The sequence below is a fragment of the Paramacrobiotus metropolitanus genome, unplaced genomic scaffold (genome assembly GCF_019649055.1).
Source record: "Paramacrobiotus metropolitanus isolate TYO unplaced genomic scaffold, Prichtersi_v1.0 Parri_scaffold0000408, whole genome shotgun sequence".
In the NCBI taxonomy this organism is placed as follows: domain Eukaryota; kingdom Metazoa; phylum Tardigrada; class Eutardigrada; order Parachela; family Macrobiotidae; genus Paramacrobiotus; species Paramacrobiotus metropolitanus.
Window position 1 is genome coordinate 1 of NW_026570628.1, and position 25,875 is coordinate 25,875.

At 43.6% G+C, this 25,875-nt stretch overlaps 2 protein-coding genes and 2 long non-coding RNA genes across 4 annotated transcripts; 3 read left to right on the forward strand and 1 right to left on the reverse strand.

Annotated features, from left to right (window-relative positions):
• Positions 1 to 1,464: 1,464 nt before the first annotated feature.
• Positions 1,465 to 6,047, reverse strand: LOC129602343 (chymotrypsin-like elastase family member 2A). Its single transcript, XM_055501339.1, has 11 exons — positions 5,990 to 6,047; positions 5,783 to 5,846; positions 5,578 to 5,664; positions 4,882 to 4,991; positions 4,652 to 4,720; positions 3,952 to 4,025; positions 3,150 to 3,314; positions 2,363 to 2,589; positions 2,242 to 2,294; positions 2,078 to 2,123; positions 1,465 to 2,005 (listed from the first exon to the last, which is right to left on the reverse strand). The coding sequence occupies exons 1-8, from the start codon at positions 6,011 to 6,013 to the stop codon at positions 2,574 to 2,576; spliced, it is 609 nt and encodes a 202-aa protein (XP_055357314.1). The 5' UTR covers positions 6,014 to 6,047; the 3' UTR covers positions 1,465 to 2,005; positions 2,078 to 2,123; positions 2,242 to 2,294; positions 2,363 to 2,573.
• Positions 6,048 to 14,659: 8,612 nt separating this feature from the next.
• LOC129602344 (uncharacterized) lies at positions 14,660 to 15,893 on the forward strand. Its single transcript, XM_055501340.1, has 3 exons — positions 14,660 to 14,744; positions 15,299 to 15,797; positions 15,863 to 15,893. The coding sequence occupies exons 2-3, from the start codon at positions 15,324 to 15,326 to the stop codon at positions 15,884 to 15,886; spliced, it is 498 nt and encodes a 165-aa protein (XP_055357315.1). The 5' UTR covers positions 14,660 to 14,744; positions 15,299 to 15,323; the 3' UTR covers positions 15,887 to 15,893.
• A 4,892-nt stretch (positions 15,894 to 20,785) lies between these two features.
• Positions 20,786 to 23,914, forward strand: LOC129602347 (uncharacterized). Its single transcript, XR_008692389.1, has 4 exons — positions 20,786 to 20,869; positions 22,892 to 22,988; positions 23,198 to 23,268; positions 23,881 to 23,914. It is a non-coding gene; the product is annotated as an uncharacterized LOC129602347 (long non-coding RNA).
• LOC129602346 (uncharacterized) lies at positions 23,912 to 25,538 on the forward strand. The gene is made up of 5 exons (XR_008692388.1): positions 23,912 to 23,945; positions 24,022 to 24,108; positions 24,674 to 24,783; positions 24,862 to 24,930; positions 25,465 to 25,538. It is a non-coding gene; the product is annotated as an uncharacterized LOC129602346 (long non-coding RNA).
• Positions 25,539 to 25,875: the final 337 nt, after the last annotated feature.

Sequence of the window (25,875 nt, forward strand, 5' to 3'; positions counted from 1 at the left end):
CACACGTGCACATTACAACATACAGTGTGCTTGAAGATGTGCATTCATTTGTTTGCTTGATAATGAGCATAGACTTCTTTCCTTTTTTCTTGCCTCCTTATCATTATTGCAGCATCAAACAGTTACTGAAATGCAGATTTTCTTAATTACATTTAGGGCTAGTACTAGTACACAAGAACATTATTCATCTGCGGACGCGGTGCAATCTAAAGTTAAAGTACGCTCACTTATTTTAAACAAAATTAATTAAGTATGTTGCTTCAATAAAAAAATTGACAGTTTTGATTGGGGTACTCAATAACTGTAGGCTTGTAGCTCTCTTATTTTTGCATCTTTGGCGCACCGGTATCGGGTGTTTGCGTGGGTGTAAAATGTAAATGAACTGCAGGCGCTGGCGCGCGCAATAGGGGCAAGAAAGATTCGACAAAATAACGCTGCTAAAAACAGTACGAGTAGTTCTGCGATAAACCCTCTTAGGAGCACGCGTGAGCAGACTTTTCAATTCAGATTCTGCCGAAGGAATTTCTGTTTCAATCACTTTGGCCGCATTGGACTATACTTGATTGCTGCTATACTTGGGGGAGCGGCTACAGATTTGGGATGCCAAGCGTAGGCATTGTTTTTTTTGGCATTTTTAAGGTCATTGACTCAATCACACTTTTCGGGTGCAGCCGAAAAGTCGACTTTTATTTTTTCAGAACCGGCATCTCTTATTGCATATGCAGATACTTGTAGCGCCGCTCTAGTGGATCTTCTATCATCATTATGGTGATTCAGTTGTAAGTAGGCTCGGTTTTGTCCAGGTTTTGAGACAAAAAGCGATAAAAGATCGTTTTTCAGATATCGTGACATCGTGTTGAGGAAAGTACTTGTAATCTGCTGGTAAAAATACATTCCGAAATGATTAAGTCAAACCCAATCCCTCCGTGCATTGTTAACTACATTTTGACGATATCTAAGATGGCAGTTGACATATTCAATGCCGGTAACCAAAAATACTGATAGTCACCTTTCAGTTTCGTTTCAAAACATGACCTAACAACTGCTCCAGACAATGCCGAAAAGTACTTACACAGAAGATGGTATCCAGAAAACCGACGTTCTGCATAATGCTAGTTTGCACAAACAAAGCACTTTGCGGACTATAAAGCGCTTTTTCCTTATGACGTCTGTTCTACTTTATGCCATTTTCTAAGACTTTTCTTGCAGAAATCAGTTGTAAAGCTGTTTGTCGTTGCACAAACCAGCACGCAGTTGATTATAAAAGCTCGCGCAAACGATCTTTTTACTTCCTTGGTTTTAGGCATAACCGACTTGATTTTTTATAATTAAGTTCGAGGTAAATGAAGTTTGACTGGCATGGTTCCCAAGTTCGGAGAAGAGTAATTGAGTTCTTCATGAAAGAACAAACAACACACAAACATCCTTTAGCCCATTATCCGTTTGTGGCACGTCATGGTGATCAAAGACAACTGCACAGCCGACCAACTCGGACCAAGTACGTGCATCATTCTGCAGTAGCTGAATGCTGGCAGCAGGACGAAAACCAACAGATTAGAGCTTTCAGTTTTCCATTGATATGAAATTCAATACGAAAATAATGCTAACGGCAAATAGGGTGGCAGCTGGCTAGGTCTCATGTTCCATACACTGTATATTGTGGTCGAATGACAAACGACAATCATCAAGAAAATTTCACCAGGATGTGGTTGCCAGCTTCGAAAAGCATAGCGATAGCCAAGCTTGTATTATGTCAAAAAATATCAATCCCAAATATTTTCTAGAAGCCGCCGACTGCGCGGAAAACTGCGTGCGTAATGGTACCGTAATCTCTTCTTTGTCTGCCATTACCATTCCTGGGTCCACCTCCTGGCTGACCTGCGCTCTCCTTGGCACGGTACGATTTCTTAGCCAACCGTAGAAGCCTTGCGAATACAGTGTGTTCATAATGAACGGCAAGAGCATTTCTGCAGCTTGGAAACCGGAAAGCGAGTTGCCGCATTCTCTAATAAAACATATTTCCAGTTTCATCTCCGAATTGATATAATATAAATCACACAACTGTCGGCCTTCCTACCCTGTTCCGAATGAAGTGACTCCAAATAAGGTCCATTGTCCGTTTCCTGAAAAATAAAGCTGGGTCGGCATTCGACACTGGGGCAAATAAGCTAACTTCAGTGGTTAGCTTTATTACGGGGAAGTTGAAAATTGCCAACCACAGTTGGCAAACACTGGTCTTACCAAATTTGCTGTCTTTCCGGCATGCTAAAGGTCCTCCGCTGTCTCCGGAACACCTGCAACCACACAATATGGCTTTCACCAGCATAACTCGCTAACTTTTTTTGACTTCAGTATGCCATACGTGGTCGTTCCAGCGCCACCAACATTGTGCCCTGTATACAGCCTATCAGGACAGACTGCAGAGTCACACCCAAAACCAACGATGGTCAAGGCCACCTGCATCAGCTCGGACGGCACGCTTTTGGTTTCGACTAAACCGCAACCAGCTGCGTAACAGACGTCTCCAGTTCGCAAAACCATATCGGAACGTGGCAGACAGATTGGTTGAACTGTCAACAATTCAATGTCCTGCAGAATAGATATTGCTGTACTTAGTAGCGCTTAATACGCTCACTTTACATTATTACTAGTAGACCCCGCGCAAACTGCGCGGACACGGAATAAATCAGCGATGAATATTAAATGCCATAAGTTAAAATCTCGACTACAAAAATTAATACAAGTACACTTTGTAGTAATCGAAGCTTTTGGCTAGAGCAACAGTTCTTACTAATTCGGTATACTTTACCGACAAAATTGATAAAGAGTTACAAATAAATAAATAAATAAATTATTAACGTTCTTACATAAGTACGCACTGATGCGAAGTTAACAGTTTTAACCATGGAGGAATGAAGATCAGTTTGTGTAAAATGTTTCAGTCGATTGCAGACGTACTCGTATTTAACCTTAAATCTGTAAATCTTAAATTTTCCTCCGGGAATACTGTTATGTTTGTGCTGTTCAGACAGTTGTTATATAGTCAAATCTTTAGAATTTCTCCCGGAATATTCTGACGTGAGTCGTTATGCTGTATTAGATTTTTAGTTATCTATGTTCAACCGCAACGGTAGTAACTGGCTACTCACGGAGAACAGAAGCAAAGAGCTGCATCAAAGTAAAGTTTTCGTTCCGAGCGTGTTTCCCACTGGGGTGGTAGGAAAACTTTCTGTACCGTAATAACCGTGGCATTCGGTGATGATCCGCAGCGGTGGGGCATGAATTTCACCGTTATTTTTTGCAGAGTCCCACTTCTGAGAACAAAGAGGCGCTAATTGTGAGTCTCCTAACTTTATGCAAATACGTAAAATGTGCGCAAGTCGTTCGAACCTTTTAGGCACCCTCGTGATGTTGTCTGTAATACGCACTTACGGGTATTCGTAAAAAGAAGCGCGCCTGTAGCGAAACAAAGCGCGAGAGCTGCTGACACACAATCGCTATTTGACTAACAAAGATCACGAAACATTTCTACATTGATTTTGAGACCAAAAAGTAAATGCGAAACTCACGTTACTGTTTGGTAATTTTTCAGGCTGCACATACAGACTATAATTTTCAAAATATTTTTTGGAAACCGAAAATTCTGTAGTTTGGACTTTTTAAGGACGTCTTTACTCTAGCAGTGCGCTGGTCGCGAAATTTGTCACGCAGTAGATTAGATTTGGTCACGCAGTATATTTTAACCTGCTGTTCAACGGGGAGCAAGATCGTAGCATAGTCCGAGGGATGGGGGCGCAGCGGGCGCACGCTCTGAAATCTAAGGCCGCAGTGAACTCGAAAACGGGGCCAGTATAAAGCGCAGCCAAATTATGCGCCCCGTTCCTTGGGCCTCGCTATGGCACTGCTTGTACTGCGACATTCTGCATCTGCCTGCCGCTGTTGATTACCTACTCTAGGTACGTCGTACGGTTCGTTACGTATTCAGATATACAATGTGCTGCCGTCAGGATCCACCGTGGGGCTATCTGAAATCAACAATGGCAATGTTTACGTTCAGACAGTCACTCGTACTGTTGGGCGAGGTATGAACTGTATATACCTATAAACACATTATTTCAATTGCGATCGGCCGTTAAGCATGTAAAACGCCATATGGGGGTTGGTCAAAATTTAATTTACTAAGAGTGACCGGTTGTTGAGAAGTGCCGAGCTATGCATAGAGTCATAGACCATATGACGCCAAAAGACTTGAGCGGGTGACGTCATTGACGTGCATCGACGCTGGCGAGTGATACTGCGATGAACGTAAGTTGAGCGCCAAAGAATGCCGCTGAACGAAATACCGGTATCGGCTTCGGTCATAATTTACGCCTCGTCTACCAAAACGCGTGTGGATGTGCTTGTCTAATGCATTTTAAGAAAAGCGATTGAATGCCGCTTACACGTGTTACTTGGAGCGAAAGGCACGTGAAAACAATCGTTCGCTCACCTATTAAGAGTTCCACAATTTACAACTGTACAACTTTCGCCCCTGAAATACTCGTACCCAAAAGCATTTCAATGTATGTCAGTATGGCTTGAGCAAAATGTTACCTAATCATAGCATATGCTGTGTATCCTTTTTCGAAGCCTTAATGCCACCACCACTTACCACAGTCCCCCCGCATGCTGAGTATTGGCTGTCGACCTGGACCTGCCATGGCCAACTGTTAGGCTGAGCCTATAAAATTGACGCCTTACGTCAGAAATGCCAAGAAGCAGATGATAAGGAGGAGGTAGCTACAGAGTACATGTAATGATAAGGATAATGTACAAGCAGATGATAAGGAGGAGGTACCCGAGGTAGCTACAGAGTACATGTATCTATCGTAAAACTTTTACCGGAGTGCCGCCGTGGATTCGCAGGTTTTCGCTGCTTTCTATAATCCCTGTATGTTGGCCACAGTTCATACTGCAGATTTCGTCTTCCCCTTGCGGGCATTGTTCCACACCTAATAAAAGAAAAACCACAGACTTAATATTCAGAACTAATGGAATTGCGCTTCAACCTTTCCGCTGCTGACAACTTGCAGCAACATCGAGGCTAATAACGGTAAATTGCTCAATTTTTCAGTGTAAGTCAACAAAAGCATACTCTTTGTCAGTGAGTTCTGATATTAAGTAGTTGTTTCAGTTTTCATTACGTATGCAACCGGCATATTTTTGAGAACTGCACAGGGGTCACGCAATGGTCCAACAGTTCCATACACTACTAGAATCATGTAGAATACTTAATACTTAAAACAATTTCCATTTTACACAAGTACTTACATAGTTACATGTAAAAATTTTAATGGAAATTCTAATAACAAGGAATTCAGTATAGGCATTTCTCTTGGCGGCTTGCGCCAACCGTTAACAGACCTATGTACTACTACTAATGAAATAGCGTCGTGCTTTCTTACGACTTTTAGAAATTAGCATTCATTTCTACAAATGTGCGTATGTACTGGCAATCCGAGACCGAGGAATGCCTTGTACTTTGTAAAAGCGGTTGTGCTAACGTGCGACATATCCCGGCTTCCCGGGTTAACTTACCGTCACAAAAGTGATCCCTTGCAATACAAGATCGATTGCTCTTATCGGAAGGACATGGAAATGGCGTTGCTCGACCACAAGGTACACCTACCATGAGTGCAATCTCCGGTGACTGTCCATATGTCAGTTTTTAGTTTTATGGCAGATGTACTCATTGTACTGTATGTCCAAGGTTGTACTGTAGATAAAGTATGTGCGCACTTACGGGTCAACTGTAACTGGAATTTGCTGTCAGCTCCGTAAGATGGCCCAGGAACCGCCTCGATAAGCTGCAAGCAGCAATTAAAACACATCAGTAATATTCGGCCCCCTAAATTTTGGTAGTGAGAACGTTGGAAAAGTCGCAGCAGCAACATAAGTGCGACTGCGTGGTCTTCGAAAAGCAGTAGACACACCAGTGGGCTCAACCAACCTTTTGCCGATCCGGTGGCGGCATCCAGTGATCAAACTACAGTAATGCGGTATTGTGCACACTGTCTGTCCATTTAAGTATCAGTCTTATTGATGCATCGAAAGTATCAGTTTTATTGATATTAACAAAGTGAACTAAAATTTAGTGGGAAAATTCTGGGAAGTGTCACATCTATTTTGGGTTATGTTGGCTGCTCTAATGCAGCTACTGTATATGTGAAATAGTGCCCGGTTTATTCTCCATTTTAATAATTAACACACAAAATTTTTTTTGTTAATCCGATAATATTCCACACTACCACAACGATTACGTCGTCTCCAACAAATTTAAATTTCATAATAATGACACGGTAGGCGTGGTATGCCTATACTATGTACGAACGTCATAGTTCACGTACGATTCACCTGTTCTTATCTAAAGCTTTTAATCGATTCTGCTCGTGTTGATTAGTCTGAGTTTACAGTAGTCTTGATCTTTGCAGATCTATGCGCAGTATGTGCAGATTTGATAGTGTTGGCTGGAGAGTCTGTATGTACTGCATGTGTGCTGCCTTCAGATTATGATCAAAGGGTATGAGATTTGAGAATCTGAGTGACCTTCTTGTGGCGAAAGCATTGGTGTGTACCCACAGGAAGTCACCCTAAGAATCTGGATAATAACATCATCCAGGTATTTGGTTGTCAGCGTAGGAGAAGATCACCGTAACACCGTTCAGAATAGAGATTCCCACTCCAACGACTGTGTTTGGTTGGTCATCTAGTACCGCAGTGCGACTTCCGTATAGCATATGTCAATAATGTCCTACGTTGCACCTTTATATACGTACAAGAAACAGCCTCGGCTTCGCCTCCGCGTTTCTTGGGTTCTAAAATCCTAGGCCGGTTTACGGATTGTTAACTTAGAACGGATAAATCTGAAGAGCCCGATAACAAAAATTTTATAAAAAAATGGATGTTTTGGTTTCGCGCAGTCGAACGCAATTACTTTGACTTTACATTATGATCAAAGGGTATGAGATTTGAGAATCTGAGTGACATTTTTAATTAAATTTTCGTAGCGAAAAAACAATCCGAATCTGATCACCCACGAGAGTACCACATTACAAACTAAAAGGACGATAAGACTGGACAATGGTGCTAGATAGGTCACCCACTAAGAACTTAGCGGGCCCTGTTTTATTTTGCTCAGTAATATTGCAGTTTGGTCAAACGTTCACCTAACGGGCTCTGTGCACTGGATAGCATTGTTAGCTCGGTCACCCATCTACCTAACGGGATCTATGCACTAGACAGTAGTGGTAGCTCGGTCACTAGATCACTTAACGGAGTTCGTGCACTGGACAGTAGTGGTATCTCGGTCACTAGATCACTTAACGGAGTTTGTGCACCGACCGGATAGCATTGGTAGCTCGGTCACCCATCTACCTAACGGGATCTATGCACTAGACAGCAGTGGTAGCTCGGTCACTAGATCACTTAACGGAGTTCGTGCACTAGACAGTAGGGGTAGCTCGGTCACTAGATCACTTAACGGAGTTCGTGCACTAGACAGCAGTGGTAGCTCGGTCACTAGATCACTTAACGGAGTTCGTGCACTGGACAGTAGTGGTAGCTCGGTCACTCGTTCACCTAACGGGCTCTGTGCACTGGACAGTGGTGGTAGCTCGGTCACTTACTCACCTAGCGATTTTTTGACGCACTCAATCACTAGGTGAGTGACTGACCGAGCTCCACCTGTCCAGTAAGAAAAATCGCTAGGTAAGGAGAAAAATCGCTAGGTGAGGAAGTGACCCTGCTACAACTACTGTCCAGTGCACAGAGCCCGTTAGGTGAACAAGAGCAAAGCCCGCTCGATGACTCACTCACCTAGAAATTCCGCTCAGTGGGCAGTTATGGTGTTTCGGTCACTCACTCGACCAGTGATTTTACGTATTGATTTTATATTTGACATTTTTACATTTTATGTCGGTTGATTTTAAACGTGTTTCGAACTCGGCAACACCGGCAGCAATGTTTGAATAACGCGAGTGTTTGAATAAGTACAATAATTTATTTATTTTTCGGTTTAATTAGTGTAATAATTATGTCAATTGGTATTTTGTATTGTATCTAGGCAAATATTTCTAAGTTTCAAGGTGACCTTTAAGATGGGTTGGATCAATCTGGTCTTGATGCCGGCTTGATCCCGGCTCGGTATTTTCATAAAAAAAACACATGCCGGCCACTTCTGAACTATCCCGAATCTAATGGCGTTGTCCGTTTTTCCAGAAGTTTATGGTTATAGAGATCTCAAAACTATGGGGCGCCGCGCGTAGTATAGATCTTGTACTTAATTAGGGCCATATTGCGAGTACTTTGTACAGTTGTACGCTGTAACCTTTTCTTGAACTCCTCTTATTTTTAAAACAGCTTGCGAGTTGAATCCCAAAGCGCAGAACCCAAACCAAAACAGTTGCAACCCAAAGCGCAGAAATCGTACTCTTTGCCTAAGTAAAATAATTTACACACTTCAGTCTGTGAAATAATTCACACGCTCCGGTCTGCGCACACACCGATGTGCATTTTTTCAGTACTTTGCTTTTCTCATATTCCGGTCACTTTGAGTGTATGGTTTCATATTCCGGTCACCGGTCACTGCTGCGGACCGCACATGTGGCGCACCATGAATAGCTGTTGTGAGTGTTATCTGTTGATCGCACTAGCTTTAGCCGCCCGTGCAGTTCACTGAGCAAGCCCTCTCCACCCGCATACTTTTTAGGGGGTCCATTAAATTTCGTTTGCAGTAGAAGTTTATAGACGGAAAGGCCCAGTGTTTTGCGCCTCATCCGATTCAGAGTTTCTGTTATTGTTTTGTTTCTCATAAAAATTTATTGATGTTTACGTTCGAATTTAATGAGAGAAGTCGTTTTCTAAAATTAAAATAATAAAAATTAATGATTCTGTGAACTTCGTGTTGTCAGGAATTTAACTACCTGGTGACCGGAATGAAACCCACTCAAAGTGACCGGAATATGGGAAAAAGCGAAGTAGGTATTCAATCTTATCGTTAAAAGAAGATGTTTTATGCAAAAAAACCTGATTATGGCAAAAGTATGGATCCATTCACGAAAGTGCGTAACCCCCTACTGCTAATTACTCGTATTTACAGAAAGTGCTTACAATAGAATCGCTATACGACAGAATATCCACTCGTTCTTCACCACAAGCATACGCAATCGGTGATGTTGGAACTGCAAATAGGCTATTCAGGACAAACTAACGAGAGCATCAATGACCATACGTACCCTTGGCATCCCACACATTAATTCGCTGTCCCAAGCATCCATCCAGTACGGTTCTATTTGGCCAACGCACTCCGAACAGAAATTCCTTTGACTGAATCTGGATAAGAAATAGTATTGCATAGAATTTCTTGTGGGTGTGACGTGTTCCGCAGGATTTTTCACTTGTCTAGCAGTTATTGCTTTTTTGATTTCTAAAGTTTTACCCTTAAACTACAGTAGATCGTATCCGCGCAAAACATTAATTAAAGTTATTTTACGAAGGCACTTTTTAGCCGTTGGCAGTTAATTTTTATAAATTATTAACAGAATCAAAGTCCCTTCCTTTTTACCTTAGTACTGAAAAAAGCCGTCGCAATCCGATGTTAGAACTCGGCTCTAAGGTCTTGTGGCTCTGTAATCGACCGGAGCGAAGCGAAGGTCTTTAAACTCACCAAAACGCAAAAATAAATATCCTGTTACGGCAGCGACCGGTGACGTTATCCGATACGCCGGCCGGTGACGTCAACCGGGGTTCGCGCTCAAGCTCGGACTTGATTGGACTTAATTTGGACGTGGACTACACTTAATTTGGACTTGGACCACTACAACTTGGACTTGGACTTCTCACTTGGGCTTCTCACTGGGACATCTCAACGCTTACACCCTTCTTATGGTTTCTTGTCTTCTTGTTTTCTTATGTTTTCTTATCTTTTATAATGTTTTTCCTGTGTTTTATTGTTTTCTTCCTTTGCATCTTCTTAAGCTGTACCATGTAATAGCCATGTACTCGTGTTAGTTTACAACTGCTTTTTACCTTAATGGCCAGACCGGATGCATCGATAGCATAAACATACTTCGTGTCATCAGGAACTTTGCTGGGTACTGAAACGATTTAAGAATAAAAGGCTGATTGTCATTCAGTGTTATCCGCTCTGAGTCCTTGCCGGAAAAATATCACCTACAACAAGATAATTAGATACTGTAATGATTATCAGTACCGCTGCCCGCAGCCGTGTGTTTAGTAAGATCAACAAACACTTCAGCATTATTACATTCTCTTTCAAGTAATAATGCACAAACAAATTATTAATATGCTCTTTCGGGGTAAGACGTTATCCTATTTGTAGCAGTTCTCAGTACAGTACAAAGCTGCATGAATGGTTGCTACGAAGCTGTCGTTTACAGGATTACGGTACATATCTCCCGCTGACTTCGTATTCGCCAGTACTTTGCAGAGAAACACTGGTTGACGGAAGTGATCCAAGCTGAATGTGAAGCGAGACAGTACTTATCATCGGCACGATCCGTTCGCACGACACTGCCTCGCAACTTTGAACGAAGCGTCACGGGCAAGTGGGCAACTCCTGCAGCTTTCGTAATAACGAAAAATGATATTGCGGAACTAGCTCAGTATAAAGTGTTTGATGCAATAAATAATTTTTGATAATACGTACATTTGTTGTTCAGTTAATAGTTGAATTTCTTACAAAACGCGTTCAAAAGTCTAACGTATTTTGTTGCGCTATGATAAGTACAGAGTATCGGCAGCTGGTACGCTGAGTAAAGCGAATGAAAGAACAACGGTGGACGAATGTACCATGTACAGAAAACAGCAGTTGGTCAAATGAATAACTGCATCGCATCGTTGAGTCAACTTGGCAACTTTTCGTACAGTGAGTTATATGCTAATCTATCCTGCTGGAGTTGTTTCAAGGAAACGAGGTCAATACAGCGCGCTTGCTTGCTCTGAATAAGCCAGAAGCCGGTATCCGGTTGAATACACCACCGTTCGCTCACATCGGCAACTTATTGGACGACGGCGAACTGAAAACTAGCAGTGGTCTCATTGGCGCCGCGATCTGTGAAACCCACGATTGCGTCCAGTGTCTCGTGGATGGTTACAGCCTTACAGGCATCAAGGGCTTTGAATCGCATCCGCGTCACGGCGGGTTAAACGGCATCTTCTGCATAGGTCTGGTATCTGCTCCTGTACCGAGAAGCTGGAGCCGCGCGGCTACTCACACAACTGAGCGTCGCCCGGACGGCTGCACGACATTTACTTGCAAAAGTTTTCCGGTGTAGCCTTACGTGTTTTGTTGTCTATATTTGTGTACTGCGTTGCGAACTGGATAATAAACTACCGTAATATTGCTTAAACTGCTTTGATTGCTCGCACAATACCTTCATATCAAAACTAAATCACCTTCTTCGATGTTGACCATGAAAGTCGGGTATATTGTAGCGATAGAAGTTGTACAACCATAAGACCACCCAGTTATGATTCATCATTGCGTTATGAATTTCTATCCTTTTATCGGCTAGTAGCTGTTCTTCTTCACAATTTCTAGAATTCATTCTTGCCTTAGCTTGCTACAGCTTGCATCAGCTTGATCAGCTTCGCTTGTTAAACTCTTGCCTAAACCTTGCTCCTTGTCATGCACTGTTCTTGTCATTAAACATGCCGTGAACTTCCGTTGTTACGTTTGTTACGTCGTTAAGTCAGTAAGAGCGTCCCCGACCACACCGTTGCCGGTCGTGCCAACCTTTCATCCCAACAGCCCACAACATCGTGGTACGGTCAACACGCCAACCCACTAGAACAGCAGCCAGATCGGCTACTGTTACAATATAACTCGGAATGTCCTAAAACAGTGCTTTGTAGTCGTTTTCCTCTGTTGAACAGCGTTTCTCCCCTCGATGCCCATGACAAAAAATGATTTTTAGCGTTAGCAAACTTTTTAATTAAATGATAGTACCACATTCTGATAGACGAGACTTCATTCTTTATAATTTATAATTACGATGAGTGTATACTACAGAATTTTGTACAATACAGTACATGTACCCTGTGCTCGTATGTACATGTACAAAATTGAATATTGTTCACTATAAACCAAGTGCTCAACGCTTATGCATCTCGTACAAATGAACAAGAAAGACAAAAATAAATTTTGTCAATGAAATTTGTTATGAATTTTGTTTTAGTACCCCGTATGTACTTGTATGTGATGCTTATTAAAAGTAAGACGTGTTATTAAAAGCCAAAAATTAAAAACGCATTTTGGCCTGAAATACTCGGTATTATATTATAACCTTTGATGCTATGCAACAGCAATGCGCGTGAACGTACAAAGCAAATTTTTGTAATTCTGCAACTATAGCTTTTAGTTTTCAGACGTGAAGAGGATCAACTTGAAATATCTCCAAATGTGCGATTTTCGGAATCTCGTGACATCATACTACCGACTCTTCTTATTCGTCTAACTGCACTAAAAAATGATTCGTAAAGGAAGCTTTGGCATCCATCTTTAAGCAGTTTTCTTCCTTCCTGTACAAGAAACACTAACCTTGATAACAATATTTTTCTACTGCTGCGGATAAATACAGTACTTGGTTATAAATTGTATTATGCAACGAAATACGGCTGTACTGATTCTGTCATTGGTTGCACTCTGTACTGATCGGATTTCTCACTCCGCCCATGCTCTCAACCTACCAGGAATGCATTTCGGGAGAGCGACTTTTCCAATGTTATGGATGTTTATGAGCCTAAATACTGCTGGGTGTATCATGATGAGTACTTTAATGGAATCTTTAGTGAAAGAATCATTATAGGTACGTCATTATACCCTCTCCGCAAAACAGCGGATCGAGCAAAGTTCATGTGATGACCTTTGGTTATATGAAAGCTATTGTGTTTTATACACAGATGGAGGCCAAGGAACATGTGTTAACGACACCCAACTGGCTGATTGTGTCAGGTCTGGACTGAGCCATACCAAGGAACATATAAAATGTGAAATCTGTGATGTTCGCTGGGAATCGTGCTATCTTGGCAAGGGACTATCAAAGACAGCATATTTCCCGCGGCAGTTTCTTGTTCAATGCTGTTGAAGGTACGCTAATGTGTGTTTACAGTGTACACTGTGGAAACCACAGAATTTCGAAAAAGTTAAGCATCGCGTAAAGTGTTTGCTTTAGCACAAAATTACACGAAGTAGAAGTTAAACGTCAAAACTACCTAAAATAGTCGGTTAGTATGGCCTCCTAAGTACTAATTACAGATAATTTATGCTAATGGTTTGTATTCAGAGCCGCCAGAGTTGTTTGCGTTTCTTAACCCCTCCACCGACGACTTCGCCACCAAAATAACAACTACACGAAACGCCTTACACGGTGACAGACACAACTGGACAACCGTCACAATAACACCCCTCAGGCACGCTCACAACGCCCACTGTTTCCACAACACCAACGCCATCAACTACGGCGCCACCGAGTAAATCGACCACCACAGAATCCAACAGCGACCACTGGGACATTCCACTCCACCAATATGGTCGTCGACGACATCTTGGTGGTGCACTCCTCATCCACGCCAAACACGACCTGACAAGCATATACCATCAACCAACACGACTACAGGCTACCATCACCACCGCCACCACCGTGTAATACAGCCTCTACCACCACTTGGCCTCCGCCCAACATTACCACAACAGCCACTCCACCACCGTACCGTACCTGCAGGCTCACCACACCGTCGTTGCCACCCACCACCGGGACGGGTACATACCCACCACCTAGCCGCTCTTCGACACCGTCGATTCCAAGCACTACTGAAACGCGGGACTTATCCCCCACCCCGCAACACGACCACACCGTCGTTGCCACCCCCCACCGGAACGGGGACATATCCTCCACCTGGCAAAACCACGACACCGCCGCCTCCAAGTACCACTGGAACGGGAACCTATCCGCCACCCATCTACAGCACGACACCACCGGTTCCCTCTACCACCGGAACGGGTACATATCCACCCCCTAACAACACCATGACACCGCCAACTCCAAGTACCACCGGGACGGGAACCTATCCGCCACCCATCTACACCACGACACCACCGGTTCCCTCTACCACCGGAACGGGACATATCCACTAACAACACCATGACACCGCCAACTCCAAGTACCACCGGAACGGGAACGTATCCGCCACCCATTTACACCCCGACACCACCGGTTCCCTCTACCACCGGGACGGGACATACCCGCCACCTAACAATACCACCACACAGTCGACTACATCTACCACTGGAACATACCTAAGACCATAACGCCCCCCCGTCACCACCACCGAGACGGTACCATCCCCGTCGTCAACGCCGTCAATCCGCCACCAGCAGTAACCATAACCCCAGCCACGACCACACGTATTACCACCTCCACCAATGTTCCTCCGCCAGCCACTACACCGAACACCACCGCCCGCCCTGTGACGACAGTGTTCCTAATCCACCCTTGCCGCTGTATCCGAGATGCGGTGTCGTACTGGACCCGACATACGCCACCCCGACTGCTTTCTTGTTGACATCGGCTTCTATGTGACACCTTCCTGTAATCCTTCGAAGCCCAGCGCTGGAAGAGGAACGGAAACAGCCATGTCGGCGTAATAATCAACGACACCGCTGTATTAACGGTCGCCAGTGGTCTGTAAGTCCCACTTTTGTAATTTTGTTTGAAGCGAATACAGCACGAGGCGGATTAACACTGCTGAGCTCCAGTCTCGTCATACCGTTTGTGCAGGAGCGGTATGATTTTATCGATATACTTTGGGTAAACCGGACTTTTTAGACCCTATCGTAATAGCAATGATTCGGCCAGATCATTCCTAATTACGATAGGGTTCAGAAAATAAATAACCGATGCGTGATTATCAACGACACCGCTGTCTTGACGATTGTCAGTGGCTGCAGTTAAAACTTTTAACCGATGACTAGTTCTGATCTAAAGTTATATTTTGCCGCGACCTTTCGGCTACAATTTTAGGCATCTTGTGGTTGAGCTTATCGGCACTATGTTGATTAAAATTCGACGTCGGCAGCTCGGCGTCGACGAGGGCTATAAAACCTAAGAAGTATAAGAAGACCTGAGAAAATCTAAGATTCTCTTAAAACCCTAAGAATCTAAGAAACCCTAGGCAAATTAAGGAAGGAAAGACCTAAGAAAACCACTACTTATGTAGTTGAACTGATTATTTCATACAGACGCGATCCCAAAACCCGCAAAGCTATGGCCAACATCGCGGTTCGCGCCACCTCCGGCTCAGCAGAAATAGAGGCCCAGTATATTCTGGCCAAGCGGATGTTCTTCCAGGACGATCACCTCCGCGCCACCAACCGCTACCCGAACCGTCTTTTCGTCCTCCTGGAACTGGAGCAACCTATCAACATGGAGCGCGCCTGTCCAGTGTGTTTCTCCGATCGGCGTCAGGATAAGCCGCTCTCGGACAGCAATTCCTACGATAACCGCGCCTATCTTGGAGAGTGTACGATGTACGGACGCTACAAGGTGCCTTGGAGCTGGCTGTTAACAGGGGAGGGCCTACAGTTGCGGCCTGTGGGTGTACCGGCGGCCCCTTGGGATATTCGGACCTGCACCGACACACATACGGATATTGCTCAAAAAGATCACCCGCGCTATCTGCGTGGACCGTCACTGACGGGTTTCTGTGCTGGTGGGCCTTTACAAGCGCCGTTTTGTCTTGTAAAGTACAACATGTATGGCTTCCTGGTGTGTGTTTTTGTACTGATAGACTTTTGTATTTCTAGGCGGACACGGGAGCACCATTGTAACTTATTTGTAAGTAAGAATTATAGCAACTCACTTTACGACATATAAAAACCGAAAGAAATTCGAAATAGTCTAAACAAATTTATAAAAACAACAAAAAAATATTAAAGAAGGTAAGAGAACAGCTTGCTTGCAAACTGGATAGAGATGGCATGTCGCTACGTTATCAAAATTTTAACAGAGAAACCTGTAAACAGAATGTTTTACAGGGCTTATTACACAAATGATTGCAGATGCATTAAGTAAATCTTGCATTACGACAACCTCAATTAAGCTGTTGCACTGCAGAACGTGCCGGGATAACGCCACGCCTGCAGCGCGTTTAGCTGGTCTATCTGTACAAGTCGATTCGGCATGCTACGGTAAGCTCGTATTGAAGTCAACAATTAAGTTCGCTCTTTGTAAAGTGCGTTTGCGTAAATCGTGTCTGGTATATGAAAATTTAAATAATTGCTTTTCGTGGTTTGCAAATAATAAAGCAAATTACGGAGCAATTATCGAAGATGTTATCTACACCCACCCTCCGCCGGATACCAACGGTGACCGATGGCAACGCCACGAGTATTCAAGAGAAACCGTGCATATGGTTGGCGTGGTGAACAGGGTAGGTCGCGCTGTGTCTGGTCGAACACTAGCGGTCGAAATTCGAAGTTAAAGTGTGTACAAATACTGGTAATAAAATTTGCTTCGCAGAGTTTGCCTCTGTCGCCTCTAATCGGACATGTTCCTCCGCCGAACATGTCCGAATACCCTACCTAGTCGTATTGTGATAATGTCCTTGGTCCTCTTTTGCCATTTCACCCCACGTTGGTAAGTTGCTGGACCCGTCACACAACCCAAGTCTAGCTGCATAGGTTACTGCAACCCGCCTTCCGGCACCCGTCCAAACAATCAATGGATAGGACCCCATGGGAACCATGTCGGCGTGAATATTAGCGTCACCGAGTTTGACGGTTTCCATCGGAGAAAGGTAAGCCCGGCGATGCCACTTTCCTGCACCGGCTAACATTGTAAAGTAACTTATGCGACCAGATTGTATAATAGAGGGCCAGAAGGAAAAGTCCGAGCGGACCTACCCGTCAATGACCTCCTGATTGCCGGTAGACACCGTGACGCGCTAAACCAACTACCAATTTGTCTTCCTGTCTGAAGCAGCCCATCAACATACCACGTACTCGAACAGCACCGACTGTCTCTCCTGAAATGCCGGCTAGAATCAAACCGCCCCTACACTGGAGGTGCGAACCGTACAAGTGGCTCGGCACTACGTGTCATGGTGGCTAGAAAGTATAACGCGACGGGTTATTCCGCAAGCGCCAAGGGTGTCCGCTTGTGTTCCGATAAGCATACGGAAGCTGCTCAACCGGTGCATCAAGCTATCACGGGCCTTTACTTACAGGAATTTGTGTCGTTTGACCCTCATGAGTGCAACACTTTGTCGGACAGGGCCTTTTAAGCCAGCCAGTTTTCAGTGTAGGCGCTAAAGTGCTCTGAGCTAAGCGGGTGTGCATTCGAAGTTCCAGTCAGATAGTTTCGGCTCGGTCCGCTTTTACTGGCACTTTTTTAGCTACAGGATTTCCATTCGGGTATGTTTTCCGAGGGCAGAAGTTTTTCGCTGCCATGTGTTTTCGGGCCTTTGTCGAATGCTTCTCAGCCGGATGTTTTCCCGAAACGTTCCTGTTAGGTTACTGCTTTTGGTGGAAGCAAGCCCTTTTTGTAGAAGCATGATACTGAACGTGGTTTGCAGCGCAGTTATGCCGATATGTTCATGAAGCCAGATTCGTGCCAGATTAGTGCCTTGGCGCTCGTGCCAGATGGAGCCTTTAGTCGGGCGTTTTTCGAGTGCGGCTGGAAGTCGGAAATTTTGTCGGATAGGCTTTCTCAGTCTAAGCGGGCGGAATTTAGTTGCTATAAAATATGTACTATCGTGACCCTGCCCTACGGCACTCTGTTTTGGCTGTTCTCAATTTCTTGCGTACACTTTGAGTGCACGGAAATTTTTCAGGGACTCCGGAAACAAAATAAAAGTGATATGATGCAAGAGTTGATCACCTTCAGATGCCGGTATTGCTGCAGCCAGTATTATGCACTGTATATCAAGTGGCAAGCACAAAACTTTCGAAACAAAACTGGCACTATGTACGGTATTACACTATCTGTATATGTCTGCTGAAAAAACGATGACCTACAGTGTATGAATAATAAATGGTACAGATATGGAGAAATGTGGTCACTGCTCTGGTGGCATGGCTTCGGGACTTGTGGAGCGCAAACAGAAAATTTAACTAAAGCCTAGTTCCAAAAGGCAGTGGGAATAGCGAAAAGATGGCGAGAGGTTGTTAGAATAGCCAAAAATGCTGCGAGTCCACCCTAAAATATATTAAATTCCGTGATTCGGTTGATGCCCGAACATTACAATAATTGTCAGTTAACTCGATCGTTCGTGTGCATTGCCATTTGGCACCACAGTACCAATAATCTTCGTTCAGTAATATCAGAAACAGCCAAGACAAAAAAACCAGTTTTTTAGATTTCTAAAAATAAGTACAAAATTCAGAGAAAGAGCCGCAATGAAAGGGTATGGGATCGAACTGTCAAGAATGCAGTAAAACACTTCCATGCAGCGCAGCAATCTCTAGAAACAAGTTTCTTCTTGAGAGAAAGTGTTTTTACTTTTCTCAAATGCACGTCCAGCGTTGTGCTACTTCAGCAAATCCGATCTGGCACCTCTCATGAGACAAAAGTAAAGCGTGGAAGCTGCCGCTACGGCTGAATACATATGTACCGTACTTGGTTTTGATGCAATGTTTGTTCTACGTAATTCTCTATAGTAGGTTCACCCGCTTCATGGGGTAAAGTGGTAATGTCTTGGTATCAATGAAAACAAGTGAAAGCGCATTTGGTACGTTTCTGGTTCTGTGGTGGTTATGCGTGGGTTACCTGGTTCATAAGATAAGAGTGATAGCGTGACCACTCGTGCGCACGTGGGAATGTAAGTGCGGTTGATTCACTTGTCATGCTGTGTAATTGCTTAGGTTTATTACAGAGAATGACAATTCATAGCTTTAACAAATCTGAAACAGTGACCTAACGTTCACTGTTTCAGAAAGTTGATAGGTTGTTACTGTTTCGGAAGAAAGTTGTTCACTGTTTCAGAAAGGTGATTACTGTTTCCGAAAATCGATAGATTAACTTGTAATTGCTTAATTCTGTGGTTGGGGTTGTACAAAAGTAAGTTCAATTTATTCCGTTTAATTTGCGTATTTAATGATGCACGCTACAGTATGTATTCCAGACAGATGTAATTTGAAGGTAACCTTGAAACTTGGTTGGATCGTTCCGGCATCGTGCCCGCACGATTCTGATCGGACGTATCCAAAAACAAAAGTCTTGATTTTGGCAATAGAGATCTCAGACTGTGGGAGGCCGCGTAGTATCGATCTTTTTCTTAATAAAGCTTAACGGCGACATTCTCCCTCTTTCTTAAATTTAGGAGTAAAGTATGGCTTTTCTTACCTCAACATTTACTATCCAAGTATACCGAACTGAGGTACATTTGATCTTTCATCAAGTAATGGTGATTATCATTTTTTTTTAAATATTGGAAGATATATACACCTGAGTAACACCTCGTTCACGCCAAGTTGGCGGTGCGTCATTTTAATTTTCTGCCGAATCGTGAGGCGCATGCTTTCTTATCTTCTTAAAATTTTTAGTGCAGTTTTCTTCTGCGCATTTGTTGAACAAAAAACGTTATCGATTTTCGGTAGCAGTGTCGCGAGAAACACCTTCCTACGCGAAGGCACCGATGGAACAAGTCATGGCAGTGCTGAAACACAATTTAATTCAGCCAGAAATTCAGGAAAGACTTTAGGCGCTTGAAATTAAGGTCAGTTTGGGGACCCCACGAAAGTGCTTCGTAAATAAGAACTAAAGTCAACGGCTAGACCAGACCTGCAAAACGCCTAGGGGGCGAAATCGTTTTCGCCTAAACAAAGCGCTAGTGGAAAAAAGGGATGGTGTCAACTGAGAACTGTTTCAATGGAGGGTCGCGCCTATGGTGAGGAGTGTAGTGAAAAAATTATCGCCCAACACCTTGTGAATTTGATTTTGTGGTGCGAGGTCAAGGAGGACTTCCACGGCTGTATGGTGACCTCGCGAAGGAGGTCGTCCTACAGTTTGGCCACGCCCACCGTTGTACCGGTGCCTGACCCAGGAGTGACATCAAGTTAATGGTGTTCGGTGCACCCCAAAGGGCCATTGTATGGCCAAGTCAATAATCTCAGCGTTCGTGGGCTGCGTCATAAACGGAAAATTAAAACGAATTTTATGTCGGAGGAGGAAACCGGAATAGCTGGACTGCAGCGCATTTTGAAATTAGGTCTCCTCTAGTGGTAAAATTCCTGTAATTCTAAACAAGCACAAATCCTTGGAACCTCAGTTGCAAATGGTGTTGGATAGATTCATTGAAAACATAAAAGTAAATTTATAGACTAGTGGTTCGTGGGAATTTTTAAATAGACACCGCCAACTTGGCGCGAACGAGGTGTATATGGAATGGACACCACATTTACCTGCAGCCAATACGGAAGTCACGCGTGTAGAACTGTGAAACCATCAAGCATAATATGTACTTCGCGAGGTCTCTTCTCATAGCAACCATGCTTTTTTTATGGAAGAGTGCAAATGAAACGGTAAGTACAGTACCTTTGACTCGTAACACTCCGCACAATTCTGCTTGTCTCTAACCCTGGGTGCGGCAATGCCACAGCGTTTTGTGGTCTTATTACTCACGCACACAGTGATATTCAATGTCGTTACCGTGTCACCGTATCTTGTTATAAGTCATACTATTCCAGACAGGATTTCCGAACGTATTCAACTGAAAGATGATCAATATTCTCAGATCACTACACTATCCAGCACGGTTTCCTATTGGCACGAAGTATATCTATTCGATTGATTCCTCTGGCCAACCAATCAAGGTATCTCTGTACACTAGGCACGTGGGATGAGCAAGTGGTTGAAGACGTTCTCCTACTCTGTATAAGGCTGCATTTGTAGCTAACGAGATGTGTGAGAACAGAATTACGGCATGAATATTTCTTTAGAATGTTTATTTTATCGACTGGAGCTTAGCGAAGGTGACGTATTTTGAGCAACTACTTTGACTGCCGATTCGGCAAGTAAAAGCCATTTAACGAATGTAACACGTAACGCTCGTGAGCTTTCACGTCAAGTTTGGCCTGTATTCCTATTAAAATAAATTTTCTGTCTAGTGTCATTTATGTTTCAAAATTTCCAAGCTGAACATTATAAACGACGAAAATTCAAAGACTTCCGGCGCTTGAAGCAATCACAACCGCCCGGTGTGGCAGCGCAGTGCAGTTTTCATCTTGCAAATTTTTGAAAATTCCCGTTTCTTTCCTTTTTGATTTTTCTCGCAAAAAAGTGTTTTCCTGTCTTCCGTCTGCTAAAGAAGGAAGAATAAGTATTGAGGAATCATTTTAACTTGAAAATTGCCGACTGGAACTCGAATGGCGCAAAATCAGCCGATCTGCTTTTAGGGCACTGGGCAGTAAACGGGTGGCGTATGTTACCGATAGTGGCAGTATTGATTCTACAAAGTTTTGAATAACTTCAAAATTAGCATTTCCGCATTCGACTTTAATTTTGTCAGGTGGGACACTTTTATGGCCGCTACAATGCCGACCAAACGTTGGTAACACGCCACGTTCAGGTCCGCGATGCGCTCCGGTTCGGGTTGGGCGTGGCTTAGGGAGACACGGTAGCAGGCTGTCTCAGCCTTTCCATTTTCTCCCAGTAGAACGATTCCTCGGCGTACACACAGCGACCCGTGAAGTATAGGTATCCTTGCGATAAAACTCGGAAGCGTCCATATACAGTATGTAAGCCTTAGTGACACACAAACACAATCACATCTGCGCGACTAGCGCGCCAGCCGAAACCAATTCCAAGACATTTGGAAAGCCAGAACCGCACATTGAGCAAAGTGCCGGTAGCATCGTTTCGATGTAACGTACACGATTTTTTGTAGGGTACAGTAAATTAACAGTCAGATTTGACAGCGGTGCAACTTCATCGGGCGAATGCGGTATAAACGGTCACCGTATGCCGTGGCTATTCTGCGTGGCTATTCCAACAATGGCTATTCTGCAGAAGTGCATTTGGGGCCAGTGACCGATGTACGGACAGCTGATTTTCCTTAACACTCGCACTACTCCATGTTCGATTGACGTTGCCTATTCCTAAAACAGCACGTATCTGGTTGGGGAAAACTTACGGTTCGGAAAACGTTCCGTAGTTTAACAGTCCTGCACTGCAACTATGCTTATTACTGCACAAAATCTTTACAATATTCTTCGATTGGCGTCGTTTTGATTCAGCAACATTTAGAAATAAATTTTGCAAAACAACTTCATCTGGTGAACGATATCTCCACAACTTCTTTTGAAAAGCGGCCCAATGGCTAAATTTACAAGATTGCGCAGCAAAATTATATAATCCCAACCAGATATCTCCACAACTTCTTTTGAAAAATGGCCCAATGGTCAAAGTTAGCTAAATTTATAAGTGCGCAAGCAAAATTGTATAATTGCAGCTTTGTAGAAATCACGACTGCCAATTTTTCGTTTGATTTTGAACCATTGATTCGGTATCCAGTGAGTAGATTAGAGCAGATGGAATGCTTTTTTTTAAAGCCTATTTTCTGAGAGATACGAAAAGTTAAAAATATTTGGCCTACCCAAAATACTGCAGTCGGTTTTGTTTTTTAAAGTCAGCCGCCGGTTCATCTGTATAGGCAGGCGCGGCGTTGTTTTCTGCATGCGTTTACTGTACTGTCGCTGCAGTCATCCAGAACCCGCAACAGCGAATGCATCTTCCTAATTATTTTTCTTTAAAATTATCGGATAAATGGGTTACCCGAAGTGGTTTTGCATTAACTAGCACGTACAAAAACTTCACCAGTTTATTTTTCTATCTAGATTCAGTCAAAGGAATTTGTGTTCGGAATACGTTGGCCCAACAGAACCGTACTAGATGGATGCTTAGGCGAGCGACTTAATGTTTGGGATGCCAAGGGTGTGTACGCTTATTAAGACTTCATAGTTCATACTGCTAGAGTGCCCGCTAGAGTAACTAGTTATTTTGAAAGGCTTACCGTAAAATCCGAGATTAACGCTCCACCGAAATTAATGCCTTGCGGTTTTACGCGCCCCCTCGAAGCTCTTGAAAAATTAAGGCCCAGGGCGTTAATATCGAAATTTACGGTATACTGTACCTGCTTGCAGTTCCAGCATCTCCTGTTGCTTATGCTTGTGGTGGAGGACGAGTGGATATTCTATCGTACAGCGACGCAGTGGTAAGCAAAGTCAGCAAGCACTTTCAAACTTTAAAATTTTCCCGGTATCAGGTTTGTACTTGACATGTGAGCTAGTTAGTTCTTCGTTCTAAAACTTTTGTTAATGTTAAGCAACGTCTGCTGAGACTAAGTAAATAAACAAATATTGTTGTCTTTCCACCACATTTCGCTGATTAACGAATAATGGAAAATCGGAAACAAGGAAACAGCTTTGCCAGGTATTTAGAACAGCTAATAAGTCCCAAAACAGATGGCTTTCCCTGTGGCCGAAAACTCCGTTACGTGGGTTTCAGTGTGCTCGCTCTGCAGAAAACTGGACGAGCATATTCCTCTTCTGCTGCAATGCATACACTTTCTGCCCTGCCTTCGTCAGCATCTTTCTATTTAACAAACGCACAACTGCGCGGTTGACCGCCGGCTGCCGTCTATTTGCCCGAAGAAAGGGCGCAGAAACGCTTCAAATAAAAACTGTCACATGCAATATCGCATCAAGATTTCCGGTATTTTAGAAGTCAACTTTATAAATGCTTCTCTCGTTCATAACGATTTAAATCTACAGTCTGTAACTTAGAATGTTGACTGTTAAAAGTGTCGTCGACATGCTACTTACAGTTTATTGAGGCGGTGCCCGGACCGTCATATAGGGGCCGAAAGCAAATTCCAGTTAGAGCTGACCCGTAAGTGCGCAGCCAGTTTATCTGCAACTCTGGATATGCAGATGATGCATCGGCAAGGCCAACGGAAATGTCGTAGGTGTACCTTGTGGTCGGGCAACACCATTTCAGTGTCCTTCTGATAAGAGCAACCATTCGTGCATTGCAAAGGAGCACTTTTGTGACGGTAAGTCAGCCGAGATGCGTCGCACTATCGTGCGACGTTGGTAATTGGTACCTCTGAATATGTGTTGATGACTGAACAAAACGCTGTTTCGAAGAAAGCGCATACATTTGGTACCGAGCATTTTGCTGTTGAATAGCAGCAGCCGGGAACGTGATCAGCCAGCTGATACGTAGAACGCATTATTAAAAGATGTTCTGAAGCTAGGTTTCATAGCTGAACCGTTTTACTTTACAATTGTTAAACATGGCCCTGAAGACACGACCATGCAGGTACGTGCCTGCATGGTCGTGTCTCTTTCATTACCTTTTCTTGCCATTTTAGTTCTTGCAATCGGTCATGCGTTGTTAAAATGAAAATAACCGTTAGATAGAAGAATATTTCAACATACATACGGTACATATGGGTATGGCGTAGGCCCCTGATGTTTTATACCCGGAGACTGAGGAAAATGAGAACTGTACTTACCCTTATTCACAAATCTCAACTGCTAGCCAAAGAAACGCTGAAGTGTACGTAATTGCACTGTTTAATTCTGAGGCTGTGACCTTTATTTATTTAATATTAGGTGTGGCACAATGTCCGGAGGGCGAAGACGAGATCTGCAGTATGGACTGCGGCCATCATAGTGGGATTATTGATAGCAACGAGAACCTGCGCATCTATGGTGGTACACCGGTAACGGATTTACGACCACTGCAATTACATATCTTAGCACCTGTTTGGCTATTGACACAAAACTATAATTTTGGATAGGTCCAGCCTAGTAGCTGGCCATGGCAGGTGCAGGTTGACAGTCAGTATTCAGCTTGCGGGGGAACCGTGGTAAGTAGTGGCATTAAGACCGAGAATGCTTAAGATAAAGAGGATTTTGTCAAGTTCTTGCTCCATATTGGTAGGCTTGCTGGCATTTCAGAGGCGAAACGTTGTAGAAGTAGAACTATTCCGTAAGCCTTTGCTTCGATCGAAACGTATGAGTGGCATTTGGTCACATTTTGGTGAAAGATAGTAGAATTACGATCGACCGTCGACTCCGGTTTTTTGTTCAGATGTGCCAACTGCGTTCGTGATGCTTCTGCTGTGCTAACCTGCGCTCACAGCATCCATCCGCGAAGCTCTTCCTTTAGGTCTTTTTTCTCTATGTAATCACAGTTCCCGCAAGTGTCTACCATGAAATGCTGTAGCAAAAAGTTCGAATCGTTGTGCAGATTTGCTGTTGGTCAAAAAAACACTTTTCTTGCTTGGCAGTAGGGAAAAAAATAATATTAGCGTAAAACTTCTTTGGTTAACCCTCATAAAGAAAAATAAATAAATATTTTAAAATATTACTCTATTAATAAACGTGGAATTGTATTTTAGATAGCTCCGCGATGGATCCTCACGGCAGCGCATTGTATTTCTCAATACGTAACGAATCGTACGGCGTATTTAGAGTAGGTGCTTGTGCCCCAAGAAGCTATTGATAAAGAGTTCCATGGTATTTGGTGCGAGTGCCTTCGCAGTGACTTAAGCCACGGAGGGTGGTCTCAAATTCGAAGGGAATCTAGCCGTTTGCAGTGATTACATCTTAACATACGGTCCGCAAAGCCCTCGCGAGGTGGAGTATATCTATATACGATTCGAATCTGAGACCACCCTTACAGTCACTGTTACTGTACGATTATGGAAGTTGGTGAGCAACTACTGTACTAGTGCAATATTTTATGTTTTGCGGTTAAGCACCGACTTGTGTGTAACTCGCACTTGGGATGCCTGCCGCCGGACCGCCGC

Coding starts and splice junctions, on each gene's coding strand:
- LOC129602343 (XM_055501339.1), bottom strand. CDS start 6,013: ATGCCGCCACCGGATCGGCAAAAG. Junction 5,847..5,989: donor CGCCACCGGATCGGCAAAAG/GTTGGTTGAGCC, acceptor TGCTGCTTGCAG/CTTATCGAGGCGGTTCCTGG. Junction 4,721..4,881: donor GAATCCACGGCGGCACTCCG/GTAAAAGTTTTA, acceptor TCAATTTTATAG/GCTCAGCCTAACAGTTGGCC.
- LOC129602344 (XM_055501340.1), top strand. CDS start 15,324: ATGGCCAACATCGCGGTTCGCGCCACCTCCGGCTCAGCAGAAATAGAG. Junction 15,798..15,862: donor TACAAGCGCCGTTTTGTCTT/GTAAAGTACAAC, acceptor TTGTATTTCTAG/GCGGACACGGGAGCACCATT.